This window comes from Seriola lalandi, unplaced genomic scaffold, assembly GCF_002814215.2.
Source record: "Seriola lalandi dorsalis isolate HSWRI2012SDOR001 ecotype SW California unplaced genomic scaffold, Sedor1 jcf7180002054965, whole genome shotgun sequence".
In the NCBI taxonomy this organism is placed as follows: domain Eukaryota; kingdom Metazoa; phylum Chordata; class Actinopteri; order Carangiformes; family Carangidae; genus Seriola; species Seriola lalandi.
This window is the reverse complement of record NW_019525516.1, coordinates 1,017,328-1,036,172: the sequence shown is the minus strand read 5'-3', so window position 1 is coordinate 1,036,172 and position 18,845 is coordinate 1,017,328. Positions and strand designations below refer to the sequence as shown.

Here is an 18,845-nt window from a genome sequence, read left to right as displayed (position 1 = left end):
AAACACCTCTACCTCTTTTTCAGGGCTGCATTACTCTGCAGGGATGCCAGGTGAATGAACTCACAGCGAACCCGGATGAACCAGGAAGACATCTATTTGAGATTGTACCGGGTAAGATCCACTAGCTCCTCCTCTTCCTCCATCCTCCACCATATCTTCCTCCCAGATTCTCTTCTCAATACCTTGCAATCTTACTAAATACAGATCTCACTTGTTCCCAATCTTTGTTGTCATGGTAACAATAATACAACCTAAAGATGCATACAAGATATAAGTGGCAGGTATAAAGGGACCTTCATAAGCATAATAAACATGTTGTTAAGGTTGTGAAACAGTTGGTTATGTTTAAGCACAAAAACTACTTGGTTAGGTTTCGGAAAAGATCATGGTTTGGGTTAAAATAAGTTCTTCCTTAAGGTTAGAGGACCTTTTTCCCGCTGGTTACAATAATGAACACCCAGTTGAGGGTGTGGATCAGATCAGCAATAAGCTCCTGCACAGAAAATATAGGCTTGTGTTTTGTTTAGTTTTTTTTTTTTACAGGATGATGCACTACAAACAAAATCATGGCTTATCATTCTGATGTTTGATGTTTGATGATGATGACGACTGAGATGTAATAAACACACAAATCTGATGAATTACTGATATGGGCAATGTACTGGAAGTAGCCACAGCAATGGTCAAGCATGATGACTGCTACTCTACTGTTGTTGTTGTTGTTGTTGTTGAACCTCGCCATTGTGGCACAACGCAGGAGAAAGCAGGGCGGGAAGATGTTTTAAGTTGGGGGTGCTGTAGTGGAGCCTTTTACCCAAACAAATACAACATAGGCCTACAACGATACTAGTGCAGCACAGACTAAAAAAGCAGCAGCAGTAACAACAGCAGCAGAAGTCAGGACTATAAAAGTCAGACTCAGTAATGTAAATATGGCACAATAATGGCTCACAATAATGCCATGACATTGCAATACACATGTCCAAAAGCCCATTGCTCATGGCACACAAGAACATATCCAAATATGCACATTGTTTACAACAAAGGTATATCAGTGTGATGTTAAAAGTAATTGACAACTGAATATTAAACTGCTCGGCGGCAGTTTATAATAAACCAAATATCTTACCTTGAGCTGCAGGTCAGGTGCTCCAGTAGTTATAATAATCCAAAAGGTGTTGTGAAACTGAAGTCTCTCATAAGGGCATGGGTATCCAATGAGTTCAAAATGTCAGTGTGGACATGGATCAGGGAGAGGTCAGTCAGTCTCTTCTGGGTCATGGTGTTGCTGGAGCCATGTTTTCACGTGATACAAGGTGGAGAAGGTCCCCCTGGATGAGCCCACAGAGATGAACAGGCCCAGAAATAACTGAGTTGTTCAGCTTCTGTAAACAGAGCTCTTGTTTGTGGATGGAGATTAGGTAGACATGTTGTTTCATATTGAACTGTGACAGGAAACTCTCCGTTGAACCGCCTCGCATCTTGAGCTGGAGATCAGGCCGGCCTGGGTCCAGCTCCTCGGGAAGGTGAAGTGGCACCAAATCAACCGTTTTCCCCTTTGCTGCCGCTTCACGCAACCAAAACACACAACCTGACCACACTCCGCCACGTAATGAAGACACTTACAGTTAGCAAACCAAGATGGTGGCTGGAAGTTTCTTTCCCAAAACATCTGGCCGGAAAATTAAAGTTATGTGGCTGTAAAAGCTCCTCAAATGCCGCAAAATCAGTCCTAGCTTGACACCTGTTAGCAGGCTCCTCAACGGTGGCGGTGCTAGCGCTGATACTTCGGTGGGTCTCCGTCTTCGAGGAAAAACTACAACCAAACGGAAACGATGTAGTGCAGGTGGAGCTGCTCTCCTGGGAAGGCTGGACTTCACCTGTGCTCTCTTTAGCTGGTCTATTTTTTTCCTCCATTGTGACTTAATCCTTCGGTTAGCTGTCAATGCTACAGCAGCCGGATGTAAATTTACGAAACCTAACTGGAGTTTACAAGCCCCGCCCTACGCCGCCTCTGATTGGCTAACGATTGTTGCCTTCGCTGGTTGGATTGGTTGCTGTGTGGAGTTTGCGTGTTCCTTCTGTGTGCAGCTCTCCTACTTCCCGCGGCCATGAAAAGTATTCATATTCAAACAGGTGATTGTTGGCGTTGTCCCCATTTATTGATAAGTGTGGCAGTGGAAATGAGGCTCGGGCACGTGGAGCCAGTTCAACAGTGTTAGAGATTTATAGAGTGGAGTCATGTGTACGCAAAGTTTTATATGAAAACAACTTCGTACGTCATAAAGTGAGTAAAAATGATAATGAATCCAATGTTTTCAACATGCATCTCAATGTAACGTGGAGTTTAAAGTCAAACATAGACAATGTTTATTAAGCAGAAATTTAAAAAAAAAAAAAGTTTTTGTTTGCACTTCCTCTGTGTTGAACAAAAAAGGAAAAACTGCAGTACAATCACCTCCATTCTCTAGTTGCTATTCACTTTTCAGACAGCAGGGAGCACTATTAACCAAGGATTAAATGCTGTAGATCTGGTGACATGTCTGGTACCAGTGTTGCATTTCTAGCTCCTGGAGTGTGAACGTCAATTCCTGCAGCAAGCAACATAAAGTAAAAGGAAAAACAAAATGGCATCTCCATCAGTGCGAGCTTACTGTGACTGTACATCTCTGGACTGTTTGTGAGCCGTCATGCTCCACATGTTCGACCTACACAGAAGCTTCGCCTGTGGCTGAGCAGTCGAGCGATTAGATTGACCTCATGTGACCTTTCATGGTTTTACTCAATCAATACAACACTCACTTTTGGATGTCTTTAAATGCATATTTGTCAGTGTGCATTTAACCGTCTGTGGAATATAATATCTAGTAAGAACTGTACAGTACAGTGATAGTATGGACTGTACTAAGCGTTACTGTAGTCCACCCCTCTGGTTCTCTATATCACTCATTCCGTGAGTGTTTGCTTGGAGGTCTCTCTTTGTGTTTAGAATGGCTGCCAGGCTTGTAAGTCTCTGTGTGTTTTGTTTATGGCCCGTCAACATAGCAGAGGGGTGCGAACCCCAATGAGCTTCTAATTTATAGCTTCTTGCGGGCAGGCCCTGAACCCTGGGAGCAAAAGCGAAAGGCAGATAAAAAATACAGACAGTTAGAGTTGCCAGGTGGGGAAGACATAAAGAGAAAGGTAAATTGGAGACTTGACAGGAGGAGAGATGGGCTTCAGACAAATACAGTTTCTAAGACATTTAATAAAATTGCGTAGATTAGATTAAGACTTTAGGGTTTAAATGTTATATCACATACAATTTTAACAGATTAGCTGTTCTTTTCAGTGCAGATGTCCCTTAGTTCAGATCAAAAGCAGGAGTCTGATTGTATTTCAGAACAACCCAAGTTACATTCTTCTTCTTGTAACAACTCGATGCCGACTTCATCTGATGTTTACAGCATATTAGATTTGTCGGCTCCTGGGGGAGAAACACATGAGTTGCTCTCCTCTTTCTGTGGTCTATAATCGGCTTAAGAGCGATGAGGGCTTTATTCGCTCCTGTTGTATGAAATGAATAGACTTGGAGATTTCAGACTTCACAGTAACGCTTCAAGGAGGATAGTGCTTCTTTACAAACAGTCATTATGGTGTCCAGTCAGGAACAATGCAGCTTCAAACAGAGAGGCTTATTGGTAAAAAAAAATCACCTGATGCAGTGACTCAAGATCTTGCTCTGGCAAAACACTGATCAGCTATTGGCACAATGAGCACCGATGCTTTTCCGTCAACTATGAACTTCTCAGAGGAGACGCGTCACTGTAGTCTTTACTGTTGGCCAGTGAAAAAACTTACACTCGAGGACACTTCAGACATCATGGACTACACAAGTACTCGAGTCCTTAACTCTTCATGGTTTAATCAACTAGGGATGTTATTTGTATGCAAATACAAGAATTAAGCAATGGGATTTTGGTTCGCTCATCTTCGTCAGGATTAGTTACAGGTTCTCAAATTACATTACACACATCATAGTAAATTTAATATTTTTGGGTTTTTGGATGGTGATAACATTTTAATTTCCCACTAATACCTTGACTAGTTAAAGAACTTGTTCATTTTCATTAGGGTAAGTTAAACATTTCCTCTCCTGGAAAGGTTTATAAGTGCACCATTGTACAGGCCTGCAACAGAGGGTTATGAGCAGTAGTAGCTTTGCTTTTGCTGCCACATAAATGGTATAAAACCACACATCTGAAAACATCTATGAGGACTCCCAGGCGGATAAACCCTCAATTTGAGGTCAAGCCAGCCCAGAAATGAAGGGTTTTGGTTTTTTTTTTTTTATCAGGGCTGATAAATCAGCTGCTGGCTCTCTCTCACTTTCAACTCTCCATTGTCCACTGTAATAGTAGCTTTGTCCTTCAAAGGAGCCCGGGGACCTTGACCGTTCATCTGGGTCACGTCATTGACTGATGGACTTTGCTTTTCTGAGACTGTGTGTGTGTGTGTGTGTGTGTGTGTGTGTGTGAGAATTCAGCCACAGGGTAAATCCATTGGTCATGTTTATTGTGCAGATATGTTGTATTGAGCCCTGTTGGAGAAGGTAGATACAAGACAGATAGCAGCTACAAGTTGATGAACCCCTCACACACACTCTCACACACCCACTCGATATATAGTGTGTTTGTCAAATGTCTTATTTATCCATGTCTATGGGTAAAAAAAAACTAAAAAAAAAAACTATTAAAGCAGACTGGGAATATTTTCTCATAAAGTGAAGTTGGAAAAAATTAAATCATCATTCGGTAAACGTCTTGTGGGCACACGATCTCAAGGTCAAAGCCACATTAAAATCTCCTTGTGTGCGGTACCTTTATCCTGCAGAAATCTTTCTTGAACGTTGCTTAGTGGAAGCAGAAGGAACACAAAACTCAACTTGCCAGTACTTGTAATTTCCTCTTGGCTTTTGAGTGAAACAACAGCAGTAGTTCAGTGTGCAAGCAATTAAAAATTGGACTCCCACCATGGTTTTTTATCAGTATGTACTGCAGACAGAGGGAGCAGGGCACCCAAACAAAGCTGATTCCACAGTCATGTGGCTGAGTCTGAATTGAGCTTGTCCTAAAGCCTGGAGGAATTAAGGAAATGGGCAAATAATTGGTTATTTTAAAATATTCTTTGTATTTAATGGCTGACTCAAGGCTATAAGCCCTCTGTTGTGGTAGTGTGAAGCAATTAAGCCATCTGGAAAACAGCACACACACACCCACAAAACACACTTGTGCCTGTGCAAACGTGACAGCTTCTGCTAATTCATTATTGTGGGCTAGGCCACACACTCGTCCATGCACGTCCCAGAAATACAATTTTCCCAAGGTACAGCAACAAACCCACATCAGAGTTCAGAGTCCTGTTTTCTGACCTGGAACACAAAAACACATCGTTAACTTTAGCCTTTGACCTTTGTAACATTAACTCAACTGTACGTGTTGGCCATTATGTTAATCCTAACAACATTGCAGGGTACACAAAAGAGGGTGTAAAGGAAAATTTCACAATGAGATCCTGTGGCTGGATATCATGAATCTGAGATGTACCAAAGGAATAAGTTTTTGTTCTTCTGTTAAGGAATAGTTTGACATTTTGGGAAATACACTTATTCGCTCGATGAGAAGATTGACACCACCCTCATGTCTTTATGCTAAATTTGAAACTAGAGCCAGATTAGTATAGCCTAGCTTAAAGACTGGAAATGGAAGGAAACATCTAACAGCAGCTTACATTTCGGTTTGTATACAAATAATAAAAACAAATAACGTATTCAAAAGTAAAATTTAGATAGAAAGACGGATACTACCCATGTCTCTAAGCTAAATAGAAAGCTAGTGCCAGAAAGCAAGTAGCTTAGCCTAGCATAAAGACTGATAACAGCTAGTAGCATATTACATTTTGGTTTGTGCACAAATTATACAACATATTAAAAAATGTAGAGGAAATACACTTAATGGCTTTCTTGCTGAGCATTTGATGAGAAGACAGACACCACTCTCATCTCTGTAAGCTAAATACAAAGCTAGACCCAGCAGGGTTAGGGTTAGCTTAGCCTAGCATAAAGACTGGAAAGAGATGGGAAACAGTTAGTAGCAGCTCACATTTTGCTTTTGTGAAGCTACAGATTAAACAGACAAGATGTAACATGATAATGAGTAAAATTGAGATGTTTTTTTTGCTAACTTAGTTTGGACAGAGCCAGGCTAGCTGTTGTTTCCAGTCTTTGTGCTAAACTAAGCTCAAGCTTCAAATGACCGTACAGCAATGTAGTAATTTTTTTCCCAACCTGTCAGACTATTACTTGACTTGACTGACATGTTAAGATCTTTTTTTACAGTGTATACACAAACACTGACAGTAATGCTTTAACCACATTCTAAATATGAGTTAGTGGGATAATAAACATACAGTTCTGTAAATACAAACACTTTCAAGAATGTCATGTAATGAATGTCACATACTGACTGCACAGCACATTGTATACACTAAATTTGCAAGCGAAGAAGTTAAACTAAACCAAAGGCCTATGAACCTCTTAGGTGGCACGTATTTCTTTGTACTGTATGTTCAGCTGTTGTGGTTTTTGCTGCTTTTTTTTATAACAACCTAGTTTTTCTTGAGTTTATTCCCAACGTCACTGCTTGTTGCAACCATTTACAAAAAAACCAACCTCAGACAGCTTCTGCTTGTGATTGGTAAATATTTAGAAAAGTTATGACTGTGCTTGTTTATCAATTTAGATAAAGCTATGACGATCGGAGAGTACGGTCTTTGGCAGTGTTTGACGTGCTGTTATCATCATAAGATAAAATAAAAATAAGATACTCAACCCACTGTCTTCATGAACTGGTTACAGGTTGAATCCCTTTTAGGTTATACTGCAGCAATCTGTGATAGAAAGCAGAAAATTAGATTTTTAAATACAGAAAGTCACAGATTATTGCGCTCACGCAGGTCTATATGAGCCTAGATCCTATCTGACTGAAGGAAGAATCCGAAGTCTGTACTGCCTGTATCTCACAGAGATTGATTGGCATTGTGTGTGTGTGTGTGTGTGTGTGTGTGTGTGTGTGTGTGTGTGTGTGTGTGTGTGTGTGTGTACAAGTTTGTTTGGCAAAGATTGGAGGACAGCCCATCTCCAAGTTGCTGCACACACACACACACACACTCAGGGAGAGAGAGAGAGAGAGAGAGAGAGAGAGGGACAGACAGAGAGAGAGAAAGCCTTGTTACACTCCTCCTCAGGGATTTGCTTCTCCCCAGGGGAGCTGAGGGAACGGACCTGCTGCCCACACTGTTGAATGAGAAAGAGACAGGAAGAGAAGAGTGAATGAATGGACAGAATAAACGAGTGAGGAGCAAGAAGTGGGACTCGTTTGACGGGTTTTGTTTCCGCTGGCATCGAGCATGCCTCACTGGCAGGTTCTGGCCGTCAGTGCTACCTGCGTACTGATCTGCTTCCAAACGGGCTTTGTGCCGGCGGAGAAGCCGCTTCTTCATGCTGCAGCTTTAGGCCAGAGCCAGTCCCAGCTCCAGCCTGCACCGCTCACTCAGACATGGGGCCGGTCTGCTGCAAGCCGGACAGACTGAAGAAACAACATCTCCAAGGTAACGGGAAACAGATGCTGGAGATTTTTTACAAGAGTAGCAGAGACTGAAGTGGAGCGCCTGAGTAGCTTTGAGACTGATGGGATCTACAGCTTAGAACAAACTCTTATTTATGGCTTCTTTTTTTTTTTTTTTGCATAGTATTAAGGTACCGACTCCTGTTGCTTATATGCAAAATACATCATATATTGAGATTATTACACATTTGAATAAAATGTACTCTTAAAAGATGTATTTTCAGATGTTATGTGGATTAGTGCAGATAGAAACAGACTGCAGAGTGAATTTTTGTGCAAAGTTTTGCTGCAAAATGAGTTTTACCAGAAACCTATCTACTTCTGCAAAATGTTTGAATGTGCAAATATTTGGTTGATCCCTATCTAGCAACTTTATTATGTTCTGGTTTACTCTTCTATTTCTCCTTCCCCTTTTTGCTTGAGTCTTATATCAAATTAATGTCATCTGTTCACAATATCCTTTTTAAACAGTCAACAGCTACTTTACTTGGCAGTTATTTGCATGATTGACAGGTCACTTATACACACAGCTACTGGTACAATATAACTGTGGTTCAGTGTCTACTGTGCTGTGTGTCACACTAACAGTAGAAATATTGTGGTGGGAGCTTGTTTTGTCCACAGCAGTGCATGCTGGATGAAAAACGTGAGGTTAGATCTTAGTGACAGCAAGGTCAGGAAGTATTGGGTCTGTGGCTGTTTTCACTAGGAGGATATCCACAAGCATCACTGGTCTGGTTAATGTGTATTTTTCAAGTTTATCAGGTATTTTTTATGATTTCATACTTTTGCCTCCCCTCCTTTTTTATTGTTCCATCCACAGCTTTTAATACAATAATCATATTACCACCACTGTCCTGCAAAGCTAATCCAATCTGGTCAATGCTATACCAACAGCTCGTCATACTACCTACTCAACATAAGTGATTCCTGTAAACTGATATATAAGATAAGATGGTGTGCATTTGCAGATCATGCGTCATGAAAACATGAGACTGAACATGAAGTTATACGTGACTGCATATTGAGTATCATCAGTGCTACTGGCTGCACCTCAGTTGTCTCTCTCTCTCTCTCTCTCCCTGTTGATATGTCTCTCTGTCTTGTTCATTAACTTTCCCTGTATCTCTATATCTGTCTCAGTCTCATTCTCTCATATATACCAATAACAAGCTGCGCAGAGGTCGTATAAAGTTAATCCCCAACCAATTCACAGAGCCCAATCATCAGTCACATTATTAATACAGGACGAAGCCTGAGGGACAAGACACACCAACACACTCAATAGTGTAGAATAACTGCACGGCTGTTTGCTAGGTCAGTAGTGCTTGAATAGACCTGTTCATTATGATTTGAAATTTAGTAAGTACGGCGACTTATTCTGGTAACACCCTGTTACTTTGATGTGTTTTGAGAGGGAGGGGTGGGTCGATGTCTGATCTGATATTATGGTATTCTGTTTTTAGGGAGGGTTGATGGTCCATGACGTGTTAGCTTGGCACAGGCGATTGAGGTAATGAGAAATTAGCCTCCTGGTCCCTCTGTACATGTTGCGTGTTGTTAGCCAACTTGCTAATGTTAGCCATGGGTAAAGCTACGTTCAGGAATCACCTGGTTTTGTTCAGAGTTGGACGGATACGAACAGTGTCGCTTGTGAGGACGGGACTTTGACAGTGCGTCATGTAGTCGACAGGGCTAACGTTTAGCTAGCTGTTGATGGTTAGTAAATAGCTCCAACATGTAGGCTTGCTGCTAACGAAACAAAGGTAACAAATGTCTTTCTGTGTGGCATAAACAATTGAGTAACGTAATTACTTTTTCAATGATAGCCTAATATTTGTAATAAACTATATTTAATGCTATTCATTAGCATAGGCATGATAGCAACGCGTCATGGTTTTGAATGCTAGCTAACATATTTCATACTTGTTGAAATAAAGTTGACAGCAATGACTAAAATTAAAATGTGATTGAAATGTAGTTCGTTAGTGCTCAAATCAGCTCCATGGAGACAGTTAAGGTTTTATGTGAAAATTACCCAGACTGCCCTAGTAAGACCTCACCTAACTGCTCTCTCATGTCGACTCCAAATATCCCATCCCATACTGACAATTTAATAAGTTCAAACATCAGTAAGAAAATGGCTCTTCCTCTGCACTTTTAAAAACTACCTGTCCCCTCCTCCCTCCCTTTCCACTCCTAATCTCCCATTCAACAGTGTCTATGAGCCGTCTGACATTTAAGAACTGCAGCTATAATTATCAAGAATATATCTTCAATAAACAGACACTCAAAAGGCAGCAGCTTTATGCAGCCATGCTGTAAACACTTCCACCTCCTCGCAGACTCAAATGTCAACCTCCGTCTCATCGGCGTGAGGAGGAGCTAAAATCAAATTCATCACTGGGACTTTGAGAGGACAACTCAGTTTAATGTTTGTGTCTGTAAACCCTGCAGACACCGTTATCTTAATTGGCTCCAAAAGGGACCTTTGTAATGCTCATCCATCCAGGCTTGGATGTTCCAATGATTTTGGTGTCTGTCAGCTATGTTGAGATTGATTTTAAATGGCTCTGCGTGCGTGTGTCTTATCAGGTCATGATTCACTGAAGAGGAAGTATTGGATGTGCTCAGGCTCCTTGATGTCTGAGTCTCCTCTGTTTTTGTTATTCACACATTTAAATGCCTCTTTTCCTGGGGATGAATTAAAGGACTCTATTCTCTATTCTACATATGAATTAACGAGGCCAAAATATCAAATAATTATAAATCCTCGGTTCAGTATTTCAAGACAGTGGAGCACATGTGAGGAGAGGTTGCAGTGTGTTGTTCATCATGACAGTGTGAGTTTGCAAAGCTGGGTGACAATGGCACTTAACTTTATGGCACCACTGTTTATATTTGGATTCCCTTCTCAGAGCTAAATGACTGTGACAACACTGACTGTGACTGTGGCAACAACACCATCCAACACTAATGGATGGGCCAGAAAACGCAGTTCATTCCCTCCAGATTATTTAAATGTATAACAGAGGAACACAGTGTACGGTATACACAGTGGTGTGGGATTATAAAGTGTATTTAGTGTCTGTTGTGGTTTCTGTGTAGCAGCTGATCATGTGTCACACCTTTTTGTTTTAAAAGAAAAAGATGTCTAATTTTCCAACATCACTCTGAAATGTTTTGTGTCATGTGTTGGCGGGCAGCTGTGAGCTTTGCTAATGTTTATGAGTCAAAAAAATATATATATACATCAGGCACAACATATTCTTAGTGTCAGCTAAATGCCTTACAGGAAAATGTGAACTGCATTTACTGGTGCCGTAATTACAGATTACAGGACAGGAGGGTTAGAGTACAAATCTAGAGCATTTAACGTGCAGCAAATGTGCCATCTAGTGGTGAGAAGCCCCTATAGCACATTGGATTTAACCTGGTGTCAATCTCAGACAAAACCAGCTGGGTGGGCATTAGATTAATTTATTTTTTTTCTTTCTTCTTCTGTCTCAAAACATTTATTATACATTCATTAAAACCATTTTTTTTTTCCATTTAATTTCATTGTCTGGTGAAATTCAGGCATCTATATGTGAATTAATTGGTGGTTTTCTAATCTTATCAACCACTCAAAGCGCTTTACATGTCAAGCCACATTCACCTATTCATGTATTGATTTTTCTCTGTGCCAGACAAAAGTTTGGACAAACTTTAACATTTTGAAGAACTGGTACTTTAAATCCAACGCTTCTCTATCACACACAGAAAGTGCAAACACAAACTAGCTGCCACAGTGGCAACCTGCAATCCTGCTTATCCAATAAGGTCCCTGAAACATAATTAATACAGGTATATAACATAGATTGATGCTTATAGGCTGTAGTAAAAAAAAAAATTAGGACTCTACTTACCTTTACTTTTTTCAATCTCATTTTCTCCCCTTGTTTGTCCCTGTAGGTGGAACAGGAGACAAGGACCGGGCACCAATCAGCCATGAATCCTTCCTGCTCATGGCAAACTCCCAGACAGACATGGATGACTGGGTCAAGGCCATACGGCGGGTCATCTGGGCGCCGTTTGGAGGAGGTAAACCCAAACCTTTGACCTGAAACATGAGAAATATGATCACAGATTCTCATCCTTGAACACGCTTGACCTCATGAGAATGAATGACATGGTGGAACATATAGTAAAAGGCAGAATAAAACCAACAAAAGTAAAGGCCAGAGTTTTTCCTCAGTGAGGTTGAAAAGGATAACCAGCAGTTTCTGATGATATATTACTCAGTTTTCCTCATCAGTAACCATTTAAACATCTCTTTAACTTGGACTGAGGCAGTTCCTTCCGAGCCCTAGCCAGGAAGTATTTGCATTTGTGCAGCAGTTCCTGCAACAAGATATTGCTGCTGATATAAGAAAAGATCTCCCTGGTGTATCTTCATTATACTGTATAAGTTACAAACACGAGCCCGGTCGTGCAGAGTATCCCCTTAGCCCCCCTACTGTGTTTCATTTATTTAGCCTGCAGTTTATTCTCACCCTGATGTCTCTATTCCTGGTGTCAAACCACTGTACCTGATTGGAGCAATGTGGTCAGAGTTTTCTTTCTATTCCAGTGTAGTGATGGTTTAAATTCAAAAATAGAGGAGCAGGTGCTTCTCTTAGGTTTCTGTCTGTGGTGGCATCTGTTGAGGTGAGCTTGATAAAGGAGCAGCACAGTATATGTACTGAATGCAGTCTAGCCTTTGCACTGTGATCCAGTCAAGAAGAGGTTTTTTTTTTTTCCTACAAAGTCTCTTTTCCGTCTCCAAGGAGCGCTGAGCCTGTGGTTAATTCTCACCCTGTCTGCTCCAGTCTGGATGTCTAACTAGTGTACTTGACAGGGGGCCAGAAATATAACCTGGCCTGTCTGGGTGTGAAGTGGGACACAAGGAGCAGCTGAACAGCATGGTGTTGGGTTACAAAGGAGCAGTATATTAATAGGGGTATAAATGTAGAATAACACACCGATGATATAGTGTATGATGTCACTGGTCTCATTTTAAACTTCATTTTTTAGTCAGCCGGGTTTAAGCTCTGCTGGCACGGCAACAGCCAGCTACTAGAGCTACGACTAATGATGAATCAAATTCATCATTAGTCAAATCACATTTTCACAATTAAGAAAAATGTCATGTATTTTTTATTGAAATTAGTAGTTATAAAAAATGTCTGTTGGTCAACTAATGGACAGACTAACTGGACTCCAAGGTGAGATCCAGTCCCTAAAGTGAAAGGTGAAAGATTTTTTGCTGAATTAAATGACAAGAATCATCATCCAGCTCTGTAGCTGCATAACAATCCTAATAAACTAACTGTGGCTTGTGCCCGTCATGTATTACTGTTGGATTTCACAGAGCTGCACATTTGCCATTTCCGAAAAATACCCAAAGTTCCTTGAAAACCTAGAAGGTTGTTTAACACTTATCTATATCCTGGAGGTATTTTCACAATCCCCATGGACCGCTGTGATCATCTGGATGAAAAAAATATTCTGTCCAGTGTATAATAATAATTTAAAGAAAGATTTTTAACCTGTTTCCCAAGTTGCAACTCTTTTTTTCTTATACAAACAAAAATTACATATCTCCATGCTCAACATTTGTATATTAAAATCAAAATTCAGTTTGTCTGTATTTATTTATTTTTTTTTACAAACAAGTTAAAACTATTTCTTATCATGCAGTGGACTGAATATTTTTTTATTCAAATGGTTAGAAGACGAAGACGACTTGGCTCATTGCCATGAATATAATAAGAGGCAGAAACAGGAACCAGGTTAACGCAGTGCGTCTCCTCTTTTGGCCTCTAGTGACCAAAATGTGTTCATTCATGCGTCTTTACATTTGTAAACACCTGCAGGCTAAAGTATTATTTCACATAATTCCCCAGTTTCACATTACCGGGTTAAAAGAATATTGGATTTACATTCACCAGGCAGATAAATAGGCAGCTCTTATATCATGTCCTGTCTGTGTTGTGTTCTGCTTGTTTCCGCTGCTTAAAGTTTAAAATGTAGAAAACTACGAATATGATTAATTCTGGCCCAGCTGTGGCACAGATGATGGGAGGCGGGGGGGCGAAGGTAAGGGTCCCTAAATCCTACCTACACCTGTTTAACAGATGCAATACATTTGAAAAAAATGATTTCACAGTGAGACAGAAACATCACAATCAGTAACATTCATCTATAAAGTGTAGTAGTACTCTGTTATCAGTCACTCGGCTCGGTCATATTTCTGTCTGCCCTCTCAGATTCTCAGGGTAGGGGGGTGTCCGTCTCTCAGCTCTCGGTCCAGAATAGATCTGTCGCCAACATATAGACCTGTCGTTAACGGCAGCACTGTGGTCACAGCACACTGACCCCCGTCTGCCAGTCACATTGCTCTGCTCTGTCAGCTGCCGCTTGCTTCAGCCACGGTCGAGTAAGAGGACGGAGGAGTTGGTCTCTTTGCCGCGGGACTTTGTAAATGCAGGGTTAATCTACCAGAGGAAGTCAAATGCCTGAGCCAGAATGGATGAACTTGGTGAAATGTGGATTTGGGATTTATGAGAAACGCTCTCTTCTGCTCTGCAGCTCTTGCTCTGTGAATTACCACGATTATTGTGAGCTGTCTGCCAGCTGCGACTGCTGCAGCCAGTCACCGGGTAACAAACAACTGTGATTAATTGGCCAATTAACCAGGCTTAACCTTATGTTGTCTAATATGTTTTAAATGGCTTAATTAGTGTGTAGTGTTTACCCATTTCTTCTTCTGTTATGGCCAATTCAAAATAAAAGTCTTTTGAGGATCTTTAATGAGGAATAACACTGAGGTTCAGTTCACAGTCACAGGTAATCAGGCTTTGACATTCTCCTCAACCACTTCAAATTCTACACAAAGGTCGTATCTGCCTGCAAAGGACAGGACAGTTTCATTCATGCTGTGATTGGAGGAGCTTTATGTGAGACACTGGGCCACAACTGAGACTGCTTTGACTTTGAGACACACAGATTCAAGATTCTCTTAGGAATGAGAGCGACAATATTTTTGTGTCAGCTTCATTGTTAAAGGCCTGTTGTAAAAATAAGAGTATAAAATATAGGGGAGACCAGGGATGGTTGTCTTGGAGCCAGTGCGTTCAAAATGTAATAAAAACTGTTTACATGTGTCTGCTATTAAAGGGTGAAGGTGTTATCTCTGCAACACAAACAGAAAATGTCTCAAATACAAGGAGTGAAATGTTACAATACACCCCATTAAATGCAAAGATATTTTTTGTTTCCTCCATCTCTCACCAGGGATATTTGGCCAGCGTCTTGAGGACACGGTGCAGTATGAGAAGAAGTTTGGCCCCCGGCTGGCACCCCTGCTGGTGGAGCAGTGTGTGGACTTCATCAGGGAGAGGGGTCTGGACGAGGAGGGTCTCTTTAGGATGCCAGGACAGGCCAATCTTGTCAAAGAACTGCAAGAGGCCTTCGACTGCGGTGACAAGCCCCTGTTTGACAGGTAGACATGGGGGAGTGTTACAAGGGTACAACAGCTTTTTGAGAGTTAAATGAAAGAGCATGCAGTAAACAGCGTTTTTCTGTGCTCCCTTGCAGTAACACAGACGTCCACACGGTGGCGTCCTTACTGAAGTTGTACCTGCGAGAGCTGCCTGAACCAGTCATTCCCTTCTCCAAATATGAAGACTTTCTAACCTGTGCACAGATTTTGGCCAAAGATGAGGAGGAGGTATGTGCAGTATCCCACCTCTCAGAGAGAGAGAGAGTGTGTGTGTGTGTGTGTGTGTGTGTGTGTATTATTGTGTGTCTAAAACTGACACAATCTGCCTTTTATCAGGGGGTCCAGGAGCTTGGAAATCAAGTTAGCACTCTACCTCTACCTAACTACAATCTCCTCAAGTACATATGCAAGTAAGTCCACAGCCTTTTTTGTCTTTTGATATTCTCATTTCAGTTAAATGTGTGATATCTGAAATACACACCAAGGCATAAAAGGGATAAGAACAGGGCCACTGACATATTCACACATGTATAATTTTTTATGCCTCCCTGCCAGCGACAGCCGGGGCCGGAGGCACCATGTTTTCGGGTTGTCTGTCCCATTCTCGTGAACGCGATATATCTCAGTAACACCTTAAAGGACTTTCTTCAATTTTGGCACAAACAACTCAGGAAGGGGAGATTGTGACTATGTTTCCTGCAACTTGGCTCTGGTATTTAACTCTGTATCTCTCTTTAGATTCCTTGATGAGGTCCAGTCCCACTGTAATGAGAACAAGATGAGCGTCCAGAACCTCGCCACAGTATTTGGACCAAATATCCTTCGACCCAAGATGGAGGACCCAGTCACTATCATGGAAGGTATGGACAATGTTCAGTGACTTGGGAAAAACTCAACACAAACTAGATAGAAATGAATCATCATCATCAAATGTAGCATAAAAACTTGAAAAAAATAAAAATAAAAATCTTTGTAAATTAATAGTTTTCTGTATGAATGTGGTCCATGTCATCCAGGCACCTCTCTGGTCCAGCACCTGATGACAGTGCTCATTAGGGAACACAACCGTTTGTACTCAGGGAGGGACCAGGAGGGACCCACCATACCGCAAACAGAACTCCCTGTCCAGGGACATCAGCTCCAACATCGTAGCCTGGGAGCCTGGATCTCTGAGGAGGACCTTCAGAGCTGCCCGGTCTCTAACCCCGACCAAGAGCTGCACAGCAGTGCCTCTTCTCTGGATGCCAAACTGTGTGCAGCCGTCACCCCGACCCAGACCCCGAACCCTCTACCAAAACTGGGGTCTTCATCAGGGAAGGGAGACACAGTGGTGAGCCCAAGTAAACAAGCCAAGACCATGCCTTCCTGGAAGTACTCATTCAAAAGCTCCTCAGCGCCACGTTCACAGACACAAGGAAAGCAAAGCGGAGGCGGCGGCAGCTCTGTGGCAGATACAACTAGTGTATCTTCTGGTGGGGGAGGAGGTGGAGGTGGAAGTGGCGGGGGAGGTAACTGGCTCATGAATGGTTTGTCCTCTTTGAGGGGACACCGACGCACTTCTTCAGGCGAGCGGTCTGCCCGTGACCGCGACTCCACTGGCTCCTCACAGAGACTGTCCACGTACGACAACGTCACCTCCTCCTCCAGCATGGGGAGTGTACCGAGCGTGTCCAGCACACCGTGGTCCACCTCCTCCTGCGAGATCTCCGTCCCCGACTCTGGAAGTGAGCCTTCGGCGAACCAGAACTGTGGAGCAGGGAGTGAAAGTGGGGAAAAGGGCGAGTGGATGGAGAGCCAGAGGGAGCTTGACAGAGGAAGGGATGGAGGGATGATGACGGACCCGAGCTCTGAGCAGGACAGCTGCGAGGCCATGGAGCTGTGCAGCAGCAGTGCAGCCTGCAGTGAGAATGGAAACATGGCCGTGGCAGCTGGTGTGCCGTCTATTATCATGTCTGAGGATGGGGACGGAATAAATTTAACACTCAGCAGTCTGGTGGAAGGACTGAAGGATGAGCTGAGGAAACAGAAGACTGTCTACGAGACAAGGATACAAAAGTAAGTCTGTGTACTAGGATCTCCTAGTACTATAAATGAAAGGGTCAAATTTTTTAAAAAAATGCTCACAAAACCGCTTTATACCACCTTCTTTGTTGTATTGGTAAAATTCACCTATAGACTAGATCCTACATTTCCCATAATGCAACTCAGTAGCATCTTTTTATTAGACCCTCTCTGCCTGGTAAATGCTCACATTGCTCCACACGCTCGGCTGGCTGGACCCGAACAACAGGGCTACAATCCCAAATGTCCATGACTGACTGACTGACTGACTGACTGAGTGATCATAGTTGTACCATTGTTGAGCCGAATGCCACATGACTGAGTTGGAGTTTCCCCATTGCTGCCAACTTGGTGCATATGTCTTGACTTCTTTCCTAAAAAGCACCTAGCGAGAAATCTAGTGAGCTTTTGGACGAACCAAAAAAGAGGGTCTTTAAAAAGTAAATGAGATGTAAAACATGGGGCTTGTTTGTGGTGGTCTAAGAGCAGCACCATGTAACTGCAGTACATTGATTCTGGGAACCTTTGTTGTGCTTTTCTCTGTGAGCAGTTGTAGTATCTAATGTTTTAAGGTAGAAAGTACTGTACAAAGAGTAAAGGTGAATTTCAATGACCTTTCCTTTCTCTCTGTGTTGTGCTGCATCTCCTCAGACTGGAAGAGTCCAGTGCTGCTCTGTGTGCACAGATGGAGCGTTTGGAACAAGAGATGGAGCAGGAGAAGAAGAAGCAACGCATGCTGGAGATCAAACTACGAAACTCTGACCGAGCAAGGGAGGATGCGGAGAACCGCAACCGGCTCCTGGAGAAGGAGATGGAAGATTTCTTTTCCACACTGGGAGATCTGGCCCTGGGTGCAAGGACTAGCGACATTTGACATGTCAAGGCCACTCGTCCGTCTGTGGCCAAAACTGTGGCCGTCATCAGGGTTTATACTTTGGGGGTTGAGTGTCTTTTAACGTCCTCTTCAGTGCATCAGGGCATTCCTTCAAAAGAAGAACAAAACAAGAAAATAAAGGCCATATTTGTGTACATTCAGGACAAAACTCAAAAGAAACTGAGATATGAAGATGACAGAAGAAATTCTGAAGGAAGTAAATATCAAACTGGGACTGACGTGTGTGGTCCATCATCTACATTATGCACCAGGCGGTTTTGACTTTGTTACGCATGCGTGAAATGGGAACGTTAAGACAGCACTCCTGTGATTACACTCCTTGTTGACGAGTTCAGGGTTTGTCTTGTGAAGGCAGTATTTTAACAGTTCAGATGCCCGTATGTGACTGGTGGAACTTAATGTAATTTCTCTGACATTCTCTGCACTGGAGAGCACTGACCACTACTTTACAAGGACACTAAATGAATAGATATAGTGCTGAAACTGTACGACCTGTTAAGAGATGTTGATGTTGAATGCAGACAGCTGACTGATATTTATCTTTATCTGATATTTATCTTGAAGGAATACTTAAAACATTTTGGGAAATATTCTTATTCGCTTTTTTGCCTACAGGTAACCGCCACTGCTAACACCGCTGCTGTTGAATGGCGTGCATCCATGTGCCACCCGGCAACGTCACTGTCCTAGTTCCAGCCAC

General features: G+C 42.2%; 1 protein-coding gene across 3 annotated transcripts in view; it reads left to right on the top strand.

Moving 5' to 3' along the window:
• arhgap22b (Rho GTPase activating protein 22b) overlaps nt 1–18,839 on the top strand; it is a 31,381-nt gene extending 12,542 nt beyond the window's left edge. The window contains exons 1-8 of one of the 3 annotated variants that reach the window (XM_087170870.1): nt 7,387–7,647; nt 11,619–11,747; nt 14,982–15,189; nt 15,285–15,417; nt 15,526–15,599; nt 15,928–16,049; nt 16,206–17,244; nt 17,902–18,839. In XM_087170870.1, the coding sequence (XP_087026996.1) occupies nt 7,596–7,647; nt 11,619–11,747; nt 14,982–15,189; nt 15,285–15,417; nt 15,526–15,599; nt 15,928–16,049; nt 16,206–17,244; nt 17,902–18,124 (1,980 nt within the window). In that variant the 5' untranslated portion in view covers nt 7,387–7,595 and the 3' untranslated portion in view covers nt 18,125–18,839. Of the gene's footprint in view, nt 1–7,386; nt 7,648–11,618; nt 11,748–14,981; nt 15,190–15,284; nt 15,600–15,927; nt 16,050–16,205; nt 17,245–17,901 lie in introns of those variants that run through there. The other 2 variants (XM_023395524.2, XM_087170869.1) reach the window with 2 other exon arrangements.
• Nucleotides 18,840–18,845: the final 6 nt, after the last annotated feature.